General features: G+C 41.7%; 1 protein-coding gene across 1 annotated transcript in view; it reads left to right on the top strand.

Annotated features, from left to right (window-relative positions):
* LOC130854289 (uncharacterized) overlaps positions 1-18889 on the top strand; it is a 91848-nt gene that overhangs the window by 41437 nt on the left and 31522 nt on the right. Inside the window, exons 11-13 of the mRNA XM_057736997.1 lie at positions 135-266; positions 6850-7049; positions 16435-16509. Of these exons, the coding sequence (XP_057592980.1) occupies positions 135-266; positions 6850-7049; positions 16435-16509 (407 nt within the window). The remainder of the gene's footprint in view (positions 1-134; positions 267-6849; positions 7050-16434; positions 16510-18889) is intronic.

The following is an 18889-nucleotide window of genomic DNA, read 5'->3' as shown; positions in this document are numbered from 1 at the left end:
CAAAGAGATTTGACCAGGCATTGAAGTGGAAACAATAGTAAAACTTAAACTTGCATAGCTGAACATATGGAGAGTTTTATGAGAAGGAGCAAGTGGTTTTAAGAGGATAGAATCTTTTAAAATCTTCATTTCAGTTGGCAGAGAAAACCCAACGGATATGTCTGCAACACCCAGCCAAGAGGAGGAAAAGTTCCTTGAGTCAAAAAACCAGAAAGAAATGCCACCAGAACCCGAGGCCAGAGGAGCCTTACTTTCTTCAGCTGCAAGTAAGGAACAGCTGTTTTTTCTTCTTTGAGTTTGCTTGTCTGCACTGCTTTTTCTTGTGGCTACCTCAGGGAGAACACCAAATTATTTTTATATTATAGATTACCTTATACCACATGAACTTGCTTTTAAGATGTTATCTTACTGTTTCATGCTTTGGTTTTATATTGCAAAGAATATGTATATTTTACAGTGTGCTTATTTTTTTCTCTTGAATTCAATGTTCATTCCAGAACAATATTTGAAAGGAAGGGTATTAAATTATGACATCATATTGGACTATCACCTACAAAATATTTTATAAATATGTCTTATGAATAATATCAAATTCTCACCAAAGTCTAAGCAACAACAAAAATAACCTCCTCCATTTCCCTGATATAGAAACCGAGTCACGAATAAAGCACTCTAGGCCTCAGAGGTTTGGATTTTTAGTTTCTGTCTCTTAGTATGTTTGTTTATTTTTCTTGCTCCTAAATGTATTCTGTTCCATCTGACTGAGAAGTAAAATGAATGATATCTGACAAATTCTGTGCATCAGAATCTAGTCATCTTTGAGCAAAATGAAATAGTGACCACTGTCTCTGAACCATTTTTTTAAAACCCATCTTGAGAGACAGATACAACTTTATCTTTTTAAAAAAGTACTTTTCGAAAATTAGTTATTGGATGTGCTCTCTTTTTCTCTCAAACAGTAACAGAAAATAGATGTCTCTTGCTTGCTGACAACCCAGGGATACTGTCACATCAACCCGGGGGAAGGGATGTTAGCCTTTTGAGTTTTGTTGCATTGGACTTGGCCCAGTTCTGTATTTCCATGTCATGTCATGACTCCATGGAGCAATGTGACAAATCACGCTGCATGAGAAACATGCACTTGGTTAAATTTTTCACAGAAGGAGAATTTAATCAGGAAGTAAGGGCACTAAAATCTGGGAAGGCCACCTTAAGTAAAATTTTCCTTGGTTGAAAATAGTATGCTAGCTGAAATTTCTAGGAATATTTTTTTTTTATGAGTAGCAAAATGCTTAAGAGAAAATCTTCTACATATTTTATGCAAATTTGTTCTGACAGTAACATTTAAAAACGTTACCATTGTTAATTTTCTTTACAGTTAAGGTATACAACATGTTGCTTTGATACACTTATATATTGCAATATGATTGCCATTGTAGCATCAGCTAACACTGCCATCATGTTGTATATTTATTTCTTCTTTGTGACAGGAATAATTAAGATCTAGTCTCAGTTTGATGTTTATAATAATAAACAGTATTGTTGTCTATAATCACATAATGTGCATGAGATCTCCAGATCTTATTTGCAAGTTTGTACCTTAAATATCTCTCCTATTTCTCCCCCTACTCCCTACCTCTGTCCTTGGTAACCACCATATTGCTTTCTGTTTTCACATGTTCAACTTTTTTTAGATTCCACGTGTAAGTGATATCATATTTGTCTCTGTCTGAGTTATCTTACTCAGCATAATGTCCTCAAGGTCCATCGTGTTGTTGCAGATGGCAGGATTTCTTTTTCTCATGGCCAAATAATATTTTATGTATATTATTATTTACATATTATATACATTTTTGCTCTCCATTTATCTGTTTAGGGGCTCTTAGCTTGTTGCCACTTCTTGGTTATTATGAGTAATGCTGCAATAAACATTAGAGCACATATGCTCTTTGATAACCTCATTTCCTTTGGGTAAATACCCAGAAGTGGAATTGCTGAGTGGTACAGCTGTTCTATTTGTAAACTTTCGAGAAACCTCCATACTGTTTTTTATAGTTACTGCACCAATTTACACTCCTACCAACAGTGAACAAGGGTTCTCTTTTCTCCACATCTTCACCAACATTTGTTATTTTGTCTTTTTGATAATAGCCTTTCTAACAGGGGTGAGGTGATATCTCATTGTGATTTTGTTTTTGCAATTTCCTGCTGATTAGTGATGTTGAACATCTTTTCATGTGCTTGTTGGCCATTTGGATGTCTTTGGAAAGTGTCTCTATAGTTCCTATCATTTTAAAAATTGAATTTTTTTTGTTATTGAGTTGTTCTTTATATACTTTGGATATTAATCCCTTATCTGATGCCATTGTTAAATTTTCCAGAATTGGACAGTGTAAGTTGTATACAGAGGCAAGGCAGACCAAGTAATTTTCAAAAATGATAAAATTAGGCTTCATGATAAATATAAACCTGTCCAAATCATTCTTTAATTTAATAAATTATCAAGTATGCGTTGTGTGCCTACTAAATGTCAGATGGAAGGAGATACAGTGATGGGCAAAACATCTGACCTCTTGAAGTTCAGTCAGTGAGCCAGATAAGCATTGAACATTTACACAGAAGTATGGGGTTAAAAATGGGTAAATGAGATGAATAAAAATATCTAGGGCATGCTAGACACAAAACAAAATTTAAGTCATTAATTCATTGTACAATGATGTGTGACCTCTTTATTATAGTTGGTGGTGATGCAGTGGAAATGGAGAGTGTGCCAAAACAGAGAAAAAGGAGACTGAGCGTAACTTACAAGGCTATTCTAAATGCCCACACGGCACAGACTCTGGATTTGGACATGAAATCCTGGAACTCCAGATGATAAAGCTCTCCTAATACGAAGGCCGTATACCAAATGCCCATGACTTGTTTAAACTTTGCCTGCTTTGGTTGCAGTAGAAATGACTTTTATAAGCATCCATGGCTTGGGTGGGAAAAAAATCTCTTCCCGTACTAGTGTTACCTAGAGACTCTCATCCATTGCTGAGTAATTAGATCATGACTCTCTTTACTTGTCTTTTTTCTCCCTCTATCAAACTGTAGTTAATAGTTGTTTCACGCAAGAAATGCCTTCCTCTTGGTTTTGCAGTTTAGCTGTCATGCTAGATAGATTTGGGTTATATTATCCATTCATATTAAAATAATGTTAGTTAAAAAATACTTCAGAAAACTTATTTCATACTTTCAGAGACATCAGAAACAACTATCAGCTCCTGAAGAATGAGATTATGTTTGTCAGGGTACTTTCAGGATAGGGCAAGATGTTCATTCACAGTTCAGGGGGTTAGATGTTACAGATAAAATAAACCTGTCCTCTGCATTCAAAATGCTCATTTATTAAAAAAGAAAAACGGAGCTGTTCTCATCTACATCAAAGGGAGACAAGACTTAGCACTCACAGTACCTTGTATACAGGAAGTGGTGGGTTTGTAGTAGTAAACAGAGGAGCAACGCTCAGTAAACTTGCAGCACCTTCCTTTAGGGCTACATTGGATTTTGTTCTGGTAAGCAGAGTTCAAGGAAGAAATCTTGTTTGTTAAAAGGAATTTTTAATTATGGAAAACTTAAAACATATACAAAAGCAGAAAGAATAGAATAGTGACTCTCTGTGTACCCATTGATTAGTGTTGAGAATTACCAACATCTGCCTAGTCTTGTCTGTTCAGAACTGGAGACTTCATTCAGGAACACCCTGAAGGAGCCCATCAACGAATCCAGTCTCCATCAAATGTTCTTCCAGCGGAGACTATTTTAACCCCTAGTCAACAAAAGCCAGTGCTTTTATGTTTCTCAAATGGATAAATTTATGGTTTGAGACTAATGGACTTTGGTTCATTTCCAAAAGATCAGGGCATTAGATTGAATTCATATTTAATTGATAGCAGCACAAACTTTGATACATTGTTGTACTATAGATTATACCATTTTAAGTCATCAAGGTTTGTAACCTAAGTGCACTCTGACGATGTGCTCTTTGTGCAGATGTTTTATGTTTGTGAAATTGTTAGAGCAGGAAGAAGAGGCTTTGGAGACTAGCAGTTTGTTTGTAGATTAAATCAAACAAACAAGCTAAACTCAGACACACACATGCACATGTACATACTTGTAAGTTCACACACCCCAAAAGCTAAAACCAAGTAACCATGGTCTCTTGACCCCACTCCAGGGTTTGTTTGTCTGTTCACTGTTCCTTGTTCATTGTGTGTTCGCTGGCCTTCCATACAGCTCACCATTTCAGACTGGTGTTTCTAATACTCCGCTCACTTCACCACCAGACTTTAGCAGATGGTGTCTGCACAACGGTGTCCTGACTCCCTCCCCACCTGCTGGTGCCGTCCACCATCCCACTGTCTCTCCTCTTCTCACATGCCATCTCTATGATGTCATTGCCAGCACATGTCACCACGTGTGGTCCTTCCATTGTGTCCGCTGCTTCAAGCCTTTGTACATGCGGGCATGCTGTTCCCTCCACCTGGAATGCTCTTCCCTTCGTCTCTCTGCAAAATTCTGATTCATCCTATACGTCCAGCACGCAGTGCCCTCTGTGACACCCTTCCTGCCCGCCCTCCACTGTCAAACCTCCCATGCTCTCTGCTACATCTCAACTTCATAGCATTGCTTTTGTTTTCTATGAGTGTGTCTGCCTGTTTGAAATCAGATATCTATATATCTGCCTTTCCCACTAGCGACCTTGTATCTCCAGGGTGAGATTCTCATTATTTTTCAAAATTTTAATCCCTGACATTAATATTTAGAGAGCCATGAACCTCACACAGTGCCCAGGAAAATAGTAGGAGCTACATAAACTTTTTTTGAATGGAGTAAAAATAATCCTTTTTGATGACTAAGATACTGAGTAAATGATTAGCCTCCTATAGCGTCTCTTACTGACTTGGCTTACTGACTGGCTGCTCTCCAGGACTCACAGAGGTGCTGTGGAGTTTTCCTCACTAGAGGTCCAATTGCACTGTTGTCTCGGGTCTGGAGAGGTTCCAAGTGGGTTTTTGAGGTTCCTGGTGGTGCTTGACTAGAAACGGTGAGAAGAGCAGTCCTGTGTTCACATCCAGCATTTGGGTGTTGCACGTTAGATTGTGTCAGCAAATTTTGCTGGACAAATTTCTGTAATCTTCCCCAGGACAGCTACCTTTGATAGTTCATCAAGGATGGCAGTGGGGCTCGTTCTTGCATGCCTGGGGTTCAAGTTTAGTTCTTTGTTGCTGCCTGTGTAGCTCTGGGCAGATGATTTAACCTCTGAATTCCAGCCTCTCCACCCGTTCAATAGGGCTCATTGCCTCTTGGGATAGTGTGGGAGTGAGCAAGGTTGATGTGATGCTGCATGTTCGGTGTTTAGGACAGTGCTCGGCACAGAGTGAAGGGTCTCGTGTCCTGGGGAACCGTGTTTAGGGAGGCACCCAGCACCTGTCTGGCTTGTTTAGGCACCGAGGCTTTGGAGTGTGACATCCCCTTTCCTTACTGCATGACTCGGGCATGTCAGTTAACCTTTGTCTCTTTTTCTCATCTTAAAATGGACATCCTGATTTGACTTACTTCCTGGGATGAGACGTGAATATGAAGCATTCAACACAGAGCCTGCTATATAGTAGCAGCTTAATAAATGGTGATTATTATTATAATTGAAGGGAAAAAAAACATCTGCTGCTATAATGACAGAAATTACCCAGGACAGTAAAGAAGGAGCAATGATTAAAAATGAATTCCAGTTCTTTCTTAGGGCTTAAAATTTTTTTCTGTGTGTAGTTTTTATTTTAACATTTCTTCATTAGAGCAGGAAATAGCTCATTATTTGCTGGGTTTGCTGTCATCATTGTTGGTGCTGTACCAGTGAGACCCTAGGTGCTGCCTAGTGTTGCCTGTACTTTCAAGCTACAGAATTAAAGGTAGGAAGAGTCTTGGCTTCCTTTTAGCCATTTGACATGGGGAGATCTGTCTCATTTCCTAAGTCTGCAATATTTCTGCCTCTAAGTGTCCGTGAAGAGCTAACATGAGGTTGTTGGGACCATCCAGACAGCCAGTGCAGGGTAGCTGGGCACCCAAGGTCTCCTTAGAGGAGACAACAGACTAAAGCGAATGCAAAGAAGGCGGCAGCGGTCATGGGCCCTCCCTTCCTAAGCATCTCTTACGAACGAGGAGTGGCCGTTGGTGATGTTGGAGTCTGCAGCTGCTGCTGGGTGAGACAGCAGCCCGGGCCCCCCCCACCCGGGTCCCCCCCCCCCCCGCCCCCTAAGGCCCCCAGGCTAGCCTGCTCCACCTCAGAAACCATTTGCGTGTGTGACAGTCCTACCTTTGGTTCCAGATGCTTTCACTGCCCTCTCCAGTGTTTTTTTTTTTTTTCCAGAAATATTTCAAAAGATGTTCTCTCTTCCATTTGCCATTTTTACATGTCATTTGAAAACATGTTTTAATTGCATTTTTGTTAATTTATATTGTAGTAGTTCTGTCTAAAAATCTGTAAGCCAGGAGCAGGCAGCCTATGAAAAACCTGCAGGTTCCAGCACGTACCCGTGTTGTCGTGTTGAGGACAAGTGAAGAATTGCCGGGCGTGTCAGGTGTGAACGCTCTAATGTAATTTGCTTCAGTAGTTGAGCTTCAGTTGCCCAGAATCTTGCTGTGAGGAGACAACACAGATCAACTCCTGGGAGCTGCAGCGGCTCAGAGCCTCCCTGCCCAGCCCCCACCCTCCCCACTCAGGGTCGATGTCCTTGGGCTCCAGGTAACAAAGGATTCTGTCAGCCTGATATTGCATCTGATGTGCTACTGATGCCTTTTTCCCCATAGAAGACATCAGACCTCCCCAAAACCATGAGACGCCCCTGTTCGAAGATGAATGGAAGGTGTTAGTGCTGACGGGAAACACAGGGACGCGGGCCGGCGTCACACTCTGGGTGTATGGAGACCAGGGGGTCGCTGGACCTCTCCCTCTCAGCAAGGACAGCCCAGAGCAGCTCTTCCTTCCCAGACAGGAGGATGTGTTTCAGGTGAGCGGCACTGGCTGTCCTGTGATTGTATGAGCATTTTGAAATAATTTCTGTAACAGGGAGGCTGTGATTGTGTGGATCCTGTATCAAATAAGCCTCTGGTCCATTAGAATCCCCGTGAGTGGTCCTAATGCCTATTGTAATTGTCAGAGGAAGCATTTCCCCCCTACATATCTTATGTAAGGCAGGAAAGTTGTAGAAGAAAATTGCTTTCTTTAAAAACAGCTCATGTTAGGCCGTTGGTTTGAAACTGGCCCCATAAACTAGCAACCTCAATTCAAATTATAACTGGATTATTAGCCATTTAGAGACTGTTCTGATGATGAAAACCCCTCTTTTAGATGCGTGCATGTACTCTTAGATGTTGCTCAGCTGAGCTGTATGGGTATGAAGTCATTTTCTTGGCGTCTTCAGAGGCCATTTTTTGAGGTTCTGCCAGTGCTCATTCAAAGCTCTCTCTAGCTCTCTCTCCTCGGCATCCAAGAACACCAGGCTGCGTTCTTTTGAGTATCGCTGGTCACCTCCCTCGGTTCCTCAGGGCATTGGACAAATTTCAGTTGGACAAATACGTTCCACTTCACTAATTCACCCCACCCCCATGGGTGAAATCTAAACGGGTCTTTGCTGCACTGTTCAAAGGCAGTTGTTCTCCCTGGGGAATGTTCCTTTGTGTCCTAAGGCTGGACAGAGAGTAGGGAATGATTGGGGCCAACTCAAGTCACCAGGAAGCCAAGGCTGCTTAGGTTGCAGTGCCTGGCCATCACTAATACCCACGTGGTTTATAGATTTTCAGATCTGAGCCTGGTATTCTTCTTTTGGAATCATTAAGTTTTTAGTCAAGACTACAGTCACGAAGGAGCATTTTGGCCCAACTCCCAGGCAGTCATACCTTATACAACATGTACATTTCAAAAGATTATTTGACAATGATTGTTTAGAACCCAGTGTACATATGTTCCTGCTAGATCCCTGGGCAGCTCTGCAGAAATCTATTATTACCTATAGTACACCTTGTGGTCATGCATTTAATGTATTGGCAAATGCTGTCAAGGTTTCCCTGGTTAGGGTCACCAGGGTCCCATCTTGGAGTGGACAGCATGGATTCTCAGTCTCGATTGCACAGTGGAATCACCCAAGGAGCTTTAAAAACCACCAAAGCCTCCTTGTTCCACCTCCAGAGCTTCCGATTCTTGGGTGCAGCCTTGGCATTGAGGCTTTTAGAAGCTCCCCAGGTGATTCTCAGGTGCCACCCAGGTTGAGAATCCCAGGTGCAGCATTCGACTGCAGGTCAGGTGAGCTGGGTCGGAGCCCTAGCTTTCCAGGTACTCACTGTGTGACCTTGAATGTGTCCCTTATTTTCTCCAGGCCAGGGTTATATTTACATATAGAATGGAGGAAATGATTCTGTTTTCCCCTACATTCCAAGGTAGTCTGATGACTAAAAGAGAAAATGTATATACATTTAAAAAATCCTATTGACGTGTGGAGAATGTAGTAAATTGGTTAAGAACAGAGGTCTTGGAGTTATAGAGGCCAGGTTCAAATCCACACAGAACACTCATTAGTTCTGTGACCTTGAAACAGATCGCTTATCCTCACTAACCTTTGATTTTCTTCCTAGTGAAGAGGGGAGGTGGGTAGTACTAGATTTACTCAGAAGGCTCGTGGGATTGAAAGACTGTCTGGGACTGTGTGTGTGATGGGCAGTGGCTCTGGGAGGTGGGTGGTGCTCTGAGAACAGTGGGTGTTGTCACAGTCACCAAGGGCCCTCTCCTGGCCCATGGCGCCAGCACACGTTCCTATTGACTGTGGAGTGAGAGCTCTAAGCCACTGCCTCACCTGCAGAGATCAGGGGTGGGGTTGAAAGCCCCCAGGAGTCTAGGGTCTTGTGGACCCTGGGCCAGCAGCATGGACATCACCTGGGAGCTTGTGAGACGTGAAGGCTCTTAGGCCCCATGCCAGACAGACTGAATCGGAATCTCCATTTTAACAGGATCCCTAGGTAATTCAGTTATACACTAATGTTTTCTGCATCCTTTATTTTCTTTTAATTTTTTTTTATTGAAGTCAGGTTGACTTACAATATTGTGTTACTTTCAGGGGTACAGCATAAGGATTCAGTAGTTTTGCAGATTTTACCCCATTATAGATTACTATAAGGTAATGGGTATAATTCCCTATGCTAAGCAATATATCCTTGTTGTTTATCCATTTTATATATAGTAGTGTGTATCTGTTAATCCCATACCACTAACTTGTCCCTCCTCCCTTCCTTCTCTTTGGTAACCACTGCTTTGTTTTCTGTCTGTGAGTTTGTTTCTTATTTGCATATATATTCATTTGAATTATTTTTTATTTTATTTTATTTATATATTTTTGTTTGCTGCTGTAACTTCATTTATTTATTGATTTATTTAAACTATTTATTGGAATATAATTGCTTTACACTCTTGTACCAGCTTTTGGGGTACACCAAAGTGAATCAGCTTATCCCCATATCGCCTCCCTCTCGTGACTCCTGGCTCTCTAAAGCATCACCCATGATCGAGTTCATCTCCCTTTGTTGTACAGCAACTTGCCACTAGCTATCTATTTTACATTTGGTAGTGTATCTATCTCTATGCTACTCTCTCATTCCGTCCCAGCTTCCCCTTCACCCCCTGCCCCCACAACCCTGTATCCTCCAGGCCATTCTCTGCATCTGCAACCTTATTCTTGCCCTGTCACAGGGTTCATCAGTACCATTTTTTTTTTTTTTGGATTCCGTATATATGAGTTAGCATACAGTATTTGTTTTTCTCTTTCTGGCTTACTTCGCTCTGTATGACAGACTCTAGGTCTAGCCACCTCATTACATATAGCACCATTTCATTCCTTTTTATGGCTGAGGAATATTCCATTGTATATATGTGCTACATCTTCTATATCCATTCATCTGTTGGTGGGCATTTAGGTTGCTTCCATGTCCTGGTTATTGTAAAGAGTGCTGCAATGAACATTATGGTACATGTGTCTTTTTGGATTATGGTTTTCTCTGGGTATATATGCCCAGTAGTGGGATTACTGGGTCATGTGGTAGTTCCATTTTTAGTTTTTTAAGGAACCTGCAAACTGTTTTCCATGGTGGCTGTGCCAACTTACATTCCCACCAACAGTGCAGGAGAGTTCCCTTGTCTCCACACCTCTCCAACGTTTACTGTTTCTAGATTTTTTGGTGATGGCCATTGTGACTGGTGTGAGGTGATACCTCATTGTGGCTTTGACTTGCATTTCTCTGATGATTAGTGATGCTGAGCATCTTTTCATGTGTTTGTTGGCCATCTGCATGTCTTCTTTGGAGAAATGTCTATTTAGATCTTCTGCCCATTTGTGGATTGGGTTATTTGCTTTTTTGGTATTAAGCTGCATGAGCTACTTATATATTTTGGAGATTAACCTCTGTCCGTTGCTTCGTTGGCAAATATTTTCTCCCATTCTGAGGGTTGTCTTCTTGTCTTGTTTATGGTTTCTTTCATTCTGCAAAAGCTTTTAAGTTTCATGAGGTCCCATTTGTTTATTCTTGATTTTATTTCCATGATTCTAGGAGGTGGGTCAAAAAGGATCTTGCTTTGATGGATGTCATAGAGGGTTCTGCCTATGTTTTCCTCTAGGAGTTTGATAGTGTCTGGCCTTACATGTAGGTCTTTAATCCATTTGGAGTTTATTGTTGTGTATGGTGTTAGGAAGTGTTCTAATTCCATTCTTTTACATGTTGCTGTCCAATTTTCCCAGCACCACTTACTGAAGAGGCTGTCTTTTTTCCATGGTATATTCTTGCCTCCTTTGTCAAAGATAAGGTGCCCATTTGTGCTTGGGTTTACCTCTGGGTTCTCTATTCTGTTCCACTGATCTTCCTTTCTGTTTTTGTGCCAGTACCATGCTGTCTTGATCACTGTGGCCTTGCAGTATAGTTTGAAGTCAGGAAGCCTGATTCTACCAACTCCGTCTTTCCTTCTCAAGATGGCTTTGGCTATTCAGGGTCTTTTGCGTTTCCATACAAATCGTAAGATTTCTTGTTCTAGTTGTGTGAAAAATGCCATTGGTAATTTGATCGGGATTGCATTGAATCTGTACATTGCTTTGGGTAGTATAGTCATTTTCACAATGTTGATTCCTCCAATCCAAGAACATGGTATGTCTCTCCATCTGTTTGTATCGTCTTTGATTTCTTTCATCAGTGTCTTATAGCTTTCTGCATACAGGTCTTTTGTCTCCTTAGGCAGGTTTATTCCTAGGTATTTTATTCTTTTTGTTGCAATGGTAAGTGGGAGAGTTTCCTTAATTTCTCTTTCTGCTCTTTCTTTGTTAGTGTATAGGAATGCAAGAGATTTCTGTGCATTAATTTTGTATCCTGCTACTTTACTAGATTCATTGATTAGTGCTAGCAGTTTTCTTGTAGGATCTTTAGGGTTTTCTGTGTATAATATCATGTTATCTGCAAAGAGTGACAATTTTACATCTTCTTTTCCAATTTGGATTCCTTTTATTTCATTTTCTTCTCTGATTGCTGTGGCTAAAACTTCCAAAACTATGTTGAATAATAATGGTGAGAGTGGGCACCCTTGTCTTGTTCCTGTTCTTAGAGGGAATGCTTTCAGTTTTTCACCATTTAGAATGATGTTGGCTGTTGGTTTGTCATATATGGCTTTTATTATGTTGAGGTAATTTCCTTCTATGCCCATTTTCTGGAGAGTTTTTATCATAAATGGATGTTGAACTTTGTCAAAAGCTTTTTCTGCATCTATTGAGAGGATCATATGGTTTTTATCCTTCAATCTGTTAATATGATATATCACATTGATGGACTTGCGTATATTAAAGAATCCTTGCATTCCAAGGATAAACCCCACTTGATCATGGTGTATGATCTTTTTAATGTGCTGTTGGATTCTGTTAGCTAGTATTTTGTTGAGGATTTTGGCATCTATATTCATCAGGGATATTGGCCTGTAATTTTCTTTTTTTGTGCCATCTTTGCCTGGTTTTGGGATCAGCGTGATGGTGGCCTCGTAGAATGAGTTTGGGAGTGTTCCTCCTTCTGCTATATTTTGGAAGAGTTTGAGAAGGATGGGTGTTAGCTCCTCTCTAAATGTTTGATAGAATTCCCCTGTGAATGCACCTGGCCCTGGGCTTTGGTTTGTTGGGAGATTTTTAATCAGTCTCAATTTCCATACTTGTGATTGGTCTGTTCACATTTTCTATTTCTTCCTGGTTCAGTCTTGGAAGATTGAACTTTTCTAAGAATTTATCCATTTCTTCCAGGTTATCCAATTCATCGGCATATAGTTGCTTGGAGTAGTCTCTCATGAGCTTTTGTATTTCTGCGGTGTCCGTTGTTACTTCTCCTTTTTCATTTCTAATTCTGTTGATTTGCATCTTCTCCCTTTTTTTCCTGATGAGTCTGCCTAATGGTTTCTCAATTTTGTTTATCTTCTCAAAGAACCAGCTTTTAGTTTCATTGATCTTTGCTATTGCTTCCTTCATTTCTTTTTCATTTATTTCTGCTCTGATCTTTATGATTTCTTTCCTTCTGCTCACTTTGGGGTTTCTTTGTTTTTCTTTCTCTGACTGTTTTAGGTGTAAGGTTAGGTTGTTTATTCAATATTTTTCTTGTTTCTTGAGGTAGGACTGTGTTGCTATAAAATTCCTTCTTAGGACTGCTTTTGCTGTATCCCATAGGTTTTGGGTGGTTGTGTTTTCATTGTTATTTGTTTCTAGATACTTTTTAACTTCCTCTTTCATTTCTTTAGTGATTTCTTGGTTGTTTAATAGTTTATTATTTAGTTTCCATGTGTTTGTATTTTTTACAGTTTTTTCCTGTAATTGATATCTAGTCTCATGGCGTTGTGGTCAGAGAAGATGCTTGATATGAAATCAGTTTTCTTGAATTTACTGAGGCTTGATTTGTGACCCAAGATGTGATCTATCCTGGAGAATGTTCTGTGTGCACATGAGATGAAAGTGTATTCTGTAGTTTTTGGATGGCATATCCTGTAAATAATAATTAAGTTGAGATGGTCTAATGTGTCATTTAAAGCTTGTGTGTCCTTATTTATTTTCTGTTTGGATAATCTGTCTGTTGATGTTAGTGGGGTGTTAAAGTCTCCTACTATTATTGTGTTACTGTTGATTTCCCTTTTTATGGCTGTTAGCATTTGCCTTATGTATTGAGGTGCTCCTATGTTGGGTGCATAGATATTTACAACTGTTATTTGTTCTTCTTTGATTGATCCTTTGATCATTATGTAGTGTCCTTCCTTGTCTCTTGTAATAGCCTTTACTTTAAAGTCTGATGTTTCTGATATGAGTATTGCTACTCCAGCTTTCTTTTGACTTCCATTTGCATGGAATATCTTTTTCCATCCCCTTACTTTCAGTCTGTATGTGTCCCTTGGTCTGAAGTGGGTTTCTTGTAGGCAGCATATAGAAGGGAAATAATAGATGTGTTAGAAAAAAAATTTTTTTTTTAATAGATGGAGCAACAACTGGAAGGTAAAACAACTGCAATAGCCAAAATGAGGAGGTAGGAAAAAAAATATAAAAAGATAAAGAAAAAGAAAAAGAAAAAAAAACAGCCAGAAAAGGCCCTGGCTGTGGGGGCGAGGCTTAGGCAAGGGCCAGCAGCGGGGGTTGGTTAGGCAATGGGCAGGGCCTATGCTTAGAAAAGGCTCTGGGGCTGGTGGGGAATGGGGCTTAGGCCCAATGAGGCAGAGGGGCACAGGAATGCCTCTGGTCCTGGGGGCAAAGGACAAGGTCCAGGTACCCAGCAGGCTCCCTGGGCCTGAGTTGGTGGAAGAAATGCTTGGCACCTCTGCTAGTCCTCCAATCTTGTAGGGTCCCTCCCCCTTGGATTTTCTTCTTCCTCACCCCCTCTCTCCTATTCCCCTAGGACTCTCCCAGCTGGAGGGGGCACTGGAAGGCAGGAGACCAGACTCTGACACCCAACAAGCTTCCTAGGGCCAACTGGGCTAGGGTAACACCTGCGGCACTTCCCCAGATCTCCGAGTCTCATAGAGTCCCTGTCTGCCTCTCTTCCTCTCCCCCACCCCCCACTCTCCTAGGTCCCAAGCAGCTGGAGAGGGCCCTGGAGTGTGAAAGACCAGGTCTGTGAGCCTAGCAGGCTTCCCAGGTCTAGTGGGCAGGGGAAATACCTTCCCCGCCTCCCTTGATCCTCCAATCCCAGAAGGCCCCCTCCCCTGCCCACCTCTCCTCTTCTCCCCTGCTTTCCTGCTATACCCCTAGGACCAGTTGAGACCTAGAGGGGCCCCTGGAGGACCAGAGACCAGGCCTGGGGGCACCACAGGCCTCCCCTGCCAAGTGGGTAGGAAGATTTCCTGCAGTGTCTCCCCTGATTCTCCTGTCCTGCAAGTTCCCCCACCACTCTCTGCCTCTCTTCCTCTTCCCCTCTCCTCCCTCCCTCCCACACCTGTATGACCCACTCAGGTGGAGAGGGCCCCAGAGACTGAGGTACCAGACTCGGGAGTCTAGCAGGCCTGCTGGGCCCAAGTGGGCTGGGGAAGGGTCCTCCACACCTCCCCTGGTCCTCCGATCCTGGAACATCTCACCACTGTTCTGCCGCTTTTCCCCTTCTCCTGCCACGCTCCCACGCCCCTGGGACCAACACCCCTGGGACCAACGCGTCTGGGTGGGAACCCTGGAGAGTTGGAGACCAGGCCTGGGAGGCCAGAAGGCTTCCTGGGCTAGTGGGCAGCGTAAATGTCTTCCACTCCTCCCTCATCCTCTGATCCCAGAGGGTCCCTCCCCCCTTCCATCCCTCTTCTTCTCCCCGCACCGCTTCCCTCCTGTACTTCTAGGACCAACAGCCCGGAGGGACCTTGAAAGGTGGGGGATCTCCTCCTGGGCAGGAGAAACCCAGTTGCGGTTTCCTGATCTCCCCAGCCCCCAAGGGTCCCTCCAGGCAGTAACAACCCCCCTCAGCCAGACACCCCCCAGGGGCGCCAGTCCTGTCTGGCTTCCCCTTCCCCGCCCCCCTGACTTCCTCCAAGTCCTATCCTTTTTCTCCGGAGTTCCTCTTGTCTTCTTGGGCCTCAGGTCCCCCGCTGGCCTCCGGCAACCTATCTATTTGTGGGGAGACGTGATCTCCGTGTCTTCCCACGCTGCCATCTTGACTCTGCCCCCGGGAGGTTCCTTAAAAAACTAAAAATGGAACTACCATATGATCCACTAATCCTTAAAAAACTAAAAATGGAACTACCATATGATCCACTAATCCCACTACTGGGCATACCCAGAGAAAACCATAATCCAGAAAGAAACATGTACCATAATGTTCATTGTATTATTTTTTTAGATTCCACATATAAGTGATATAATGTGGTATTTGTCTTTATGTGACTTATTTCATTTAAATTATTAAATAACATGGTGGTGTATTGTCCTTTTGAATTCTAGCATTTCAATGTCCCAGACATATATTATTATACTGAAAATGTCTGCTTATATATCTATCTCCCTCACTAAAGCTTTAAATTTCTCTGAGTTAGGAACTATGCCATCACTTTCGTCTTTGTATACCTCGTGGCTTTGCACAGTTCCTACATTATTGTGTTAAATAAACAATAAACATTAGTTTAATTGAACTGAAAATTGTATGCAGTAGACATTGTCTATTGATCAGATAAAGAAATTAAGGACCAGAGATGTAAAACAACGTATTTTCCCCAGATCACAACATCTAGGATACCAGCTGAGTCCAAAGTGATTCCAAAGTCGATTCTCACAATGCCACCTGGATAACAGATACTCTCGGACCACGTCAGACACAAAGCGGGTGCACAAGCTCTGTGCGCAACTTTGTTTCTCTTCCTGGAACTTTAAACACCTGTGTCTTAGCTGATGGGTCTAACTGAGAGGATTTTCACAGTAGAAGGAAGTTCTAGACTCACTGGTACTTTTCCTTAAGCTTGTAGAAATAGCTATATTTAGCTTTGATGAAAATTGCTTTTTTTTCTTCTTAAAATAAGAGCACATCTTTCTGTCATTGGAACTGAGCTGGGAAGACGTTGGCTTCCAGTGAGAACTGCGTGGTAGTCAGAGAGCTGAGCACGTGCACGCTCTTTATCCTGTTCTTTCATCTGACTCCTTCTTCAGATGTTTTGTCAAGTCTCATGATCTTTCCGTCGCATATTCTGTGTCTGTGGGCCAACAGCTTCCAGAGAGGGCTTAATAGCTTCCAGAGAGGGCTTAATCTCTAAACTCTGAAAGAGTCTCTGAGAGCTATTTAACTACTAGGAACAAAAAATGCGTGTAGTAAGAAGAGCAAGAATTTTTTAACGTGTTTAACTTAAAACATTCTTCTGATTTTTTTTCTTTTCATTTCATTCAGGTCGAAATAAGGAGCATTGGAAACATATATAAGATAAGGATAGGACATGATGGGACCGAGTGGAGCTTACAGAGGGTAATGTTTTCATTGTGTGCTTCACAGTTATTCTGTTACGAAAAGAAATAAGAATTCTTAAAGCAGTGAGAAAGATAACATATTTCCCTAATTGTGCAAAATGTGAACAAAATTTTTGTGGATATTACACTTCAAAAAATATGGGTCATCCTCAAGAATTTTTTAAAAATGGCATTTTCATAGTTGTATTTACAAAGGCAGTCTCTGTTCATGGAAGATCTAAAGAATACAATAAAGTATAAGAATAGAAATGAGTAGTTATTCATTGATCATTAGATGACCGCTGGGGTGGTTCATTTTCTTCAAATCTTTTTTCTATGAATCTCTTTCATGATCTCTCTCTCCTGACACACATGCAAACACACACATACACCCCTACATATATAAATGCTATATGTGTAAAAGTACATATATATGTACATGTGCATGTATCTCGCCCTTTTAATGAAGTCGCACCATGCTGTGTGAGCACGTGGGAACCCCGCCTTCAACAGCAGCAATGAAAGCAGCACCAGCAGCAGGAAGTGCTTGCCCGGTGCTCACCCTATGCCAGCCGCCTTACACATACTGTCCTATTTCTGTTGCCTAACAGCTACTCTTTCTTTGATTTAGGTGCCATTGGTATTCCTATTTTGTAGGTAAGGAAAGTGAGGCTCAATAAAGTTAAATAATTTGAAATATTTAAAATAATTTGAACCAAAGTCACTTAAAGATGGTTTTACTGTACTTTGGGCTCTGGGGACTGAGGTCTTAAGCACCATCATAAGCCTTATGTTTGTTTTCAGAAATAGAGAGCTGTTAAATTCTTAGAAACCATGAGATTTCTGTGTGGAAGAGGTAGTTATTATAGAGTCAGATAACATGGTTTGAATCATAGAACATCTCTGCTTTCTAGCTTTAAATGCTGGGTCTGTCACTGATTCATTTACAGGAATGTTACGATATGTTATTTAAAAAATTTTAAGGTTTAAAACTTTGAAAAATCACTGATAGCATCTAGGAACTTTATCATTTTTCCATTTAAAATGTCTCAATCTTATCTCTGATTTTTATCCTTGTATCTTTGATCGTATAATGAAAGTAAATGAGAAAATGTTAAATTTGCTGAAGTGCTTATTGTGGCATTTCTTAGCATGTAACTAATATAATGAAAACTGGCACTCTTACAGTATAGGAGCAGGTAAATATGTTCCAGCCAGTTAGGCCAGAAGTATTTTCTGAGAGCCTAATATATGCCCTGCATTGTGCTAAATGCTGGTGAGAATAGGAGGAAACCATATGGAGGTTTGAAAGTTTTTCTGGTCAGAAGCATTGAAAGGGTTCAAAACAGAGACAAAAGGTGACCTTTTAAGAAGATGCAAAACCCACAGAACCTACAAAATTTAGCAAAATTACAAGTTCTGTACTTGTGAATTACTGGGAAAATCAGAACATTTTAGAAAAGACCTACCTGTTGGTCCTGTTGGCCTGTAGTAGTAGGGGCCCTGGAGTGAGAGGAGTGTGCAGGGCTGTAGCAATATCACTATGCAGTGATCCTCCAGCTGGAGGGGAGAGGGTCCCCGGCAGGGGCACTGGGGGAGGGAGGACTCTGAACCTGGCCAGGCCTCTGCCTGCACAAGGTGGTCCAGTAAATAGTTCCATGGTGAAACACTTAGCTTTTCATTCCTCTCGTGGAGATTTGCAATGCAAGTTATTATGGTTAAGACTCTGAGATGCTCTGGGGTAAAGAAATCTAACAGCATTTCCAAACTAAATTCACCAATGGACCACATTGTGCAGGTAAAATCTATTAACATCCCTTGAAATGAATATAGAATATTGTGTACTACTATAGAGGTTTGAGGTACTTGGGGGCCAATCGAGGAAAAACACACGACCAGGAGGCAGCAGCAGTAGCGCACACAAGTGTATCGCGTAAGGCCTTGCCAGGCTTGCACGTGGGGTGTCCCTCATAGCAGGCGTTTGTCCAGAGGCCAAGGCGCGGGTTCCTACTCGGAGGGGAGGGGGGCAGAGGAGCTCTCAGGAGAGAGGAAAACCTGGGGAGGGGGGCTTATATGTCTAGGTGAGGTCTCTCAGTGGGATGTCTCAGTGTCACCAAGCTCCAAAGGACAGCAGATTGGGGCCTTATAACAAGGCCCTATCTTCTCAAGGGAATAGCTTTTGGATGAGGTTTTCCTGGGGCGTGCAAAGCAGGCAGGCTCTGAATTGCAACAGATTTGCTTGTTTGGGCTATTTTTTTTATTGTGGAGAAAATCATTTGGGCTGTTTTTAAAGTTATAAAATTTGAGTTTGCTGCCAGTGGGTTTTTGAGCTAATGGGTCTCAGTCCGCAGTGAAGAAATAATCAACTTACGGGCCAATATACAGAGGTTACCTTTGAC

This window comes from Hippopotamus amphibius, chromosome 5 (genome assembly GCF_030028045.1).
Source record: "Hippopotamus amphibius kiboko isolate mHipAmp2 chromosome 5, mHipAmp2.hap2, whole genome shotgun sequence".
NCBI classification, from domain to species: Eukaryota; Metazoa; Chordata; class Mammalia; order Artiodactyla; family Hippopotamidae; genus Hippopotamus; species Hippopotamus amphibius.
Note: the sequence above shows the minus strand (reverse complement) of the source record. Positions and strands in the feature narration are given on the sequence as shown.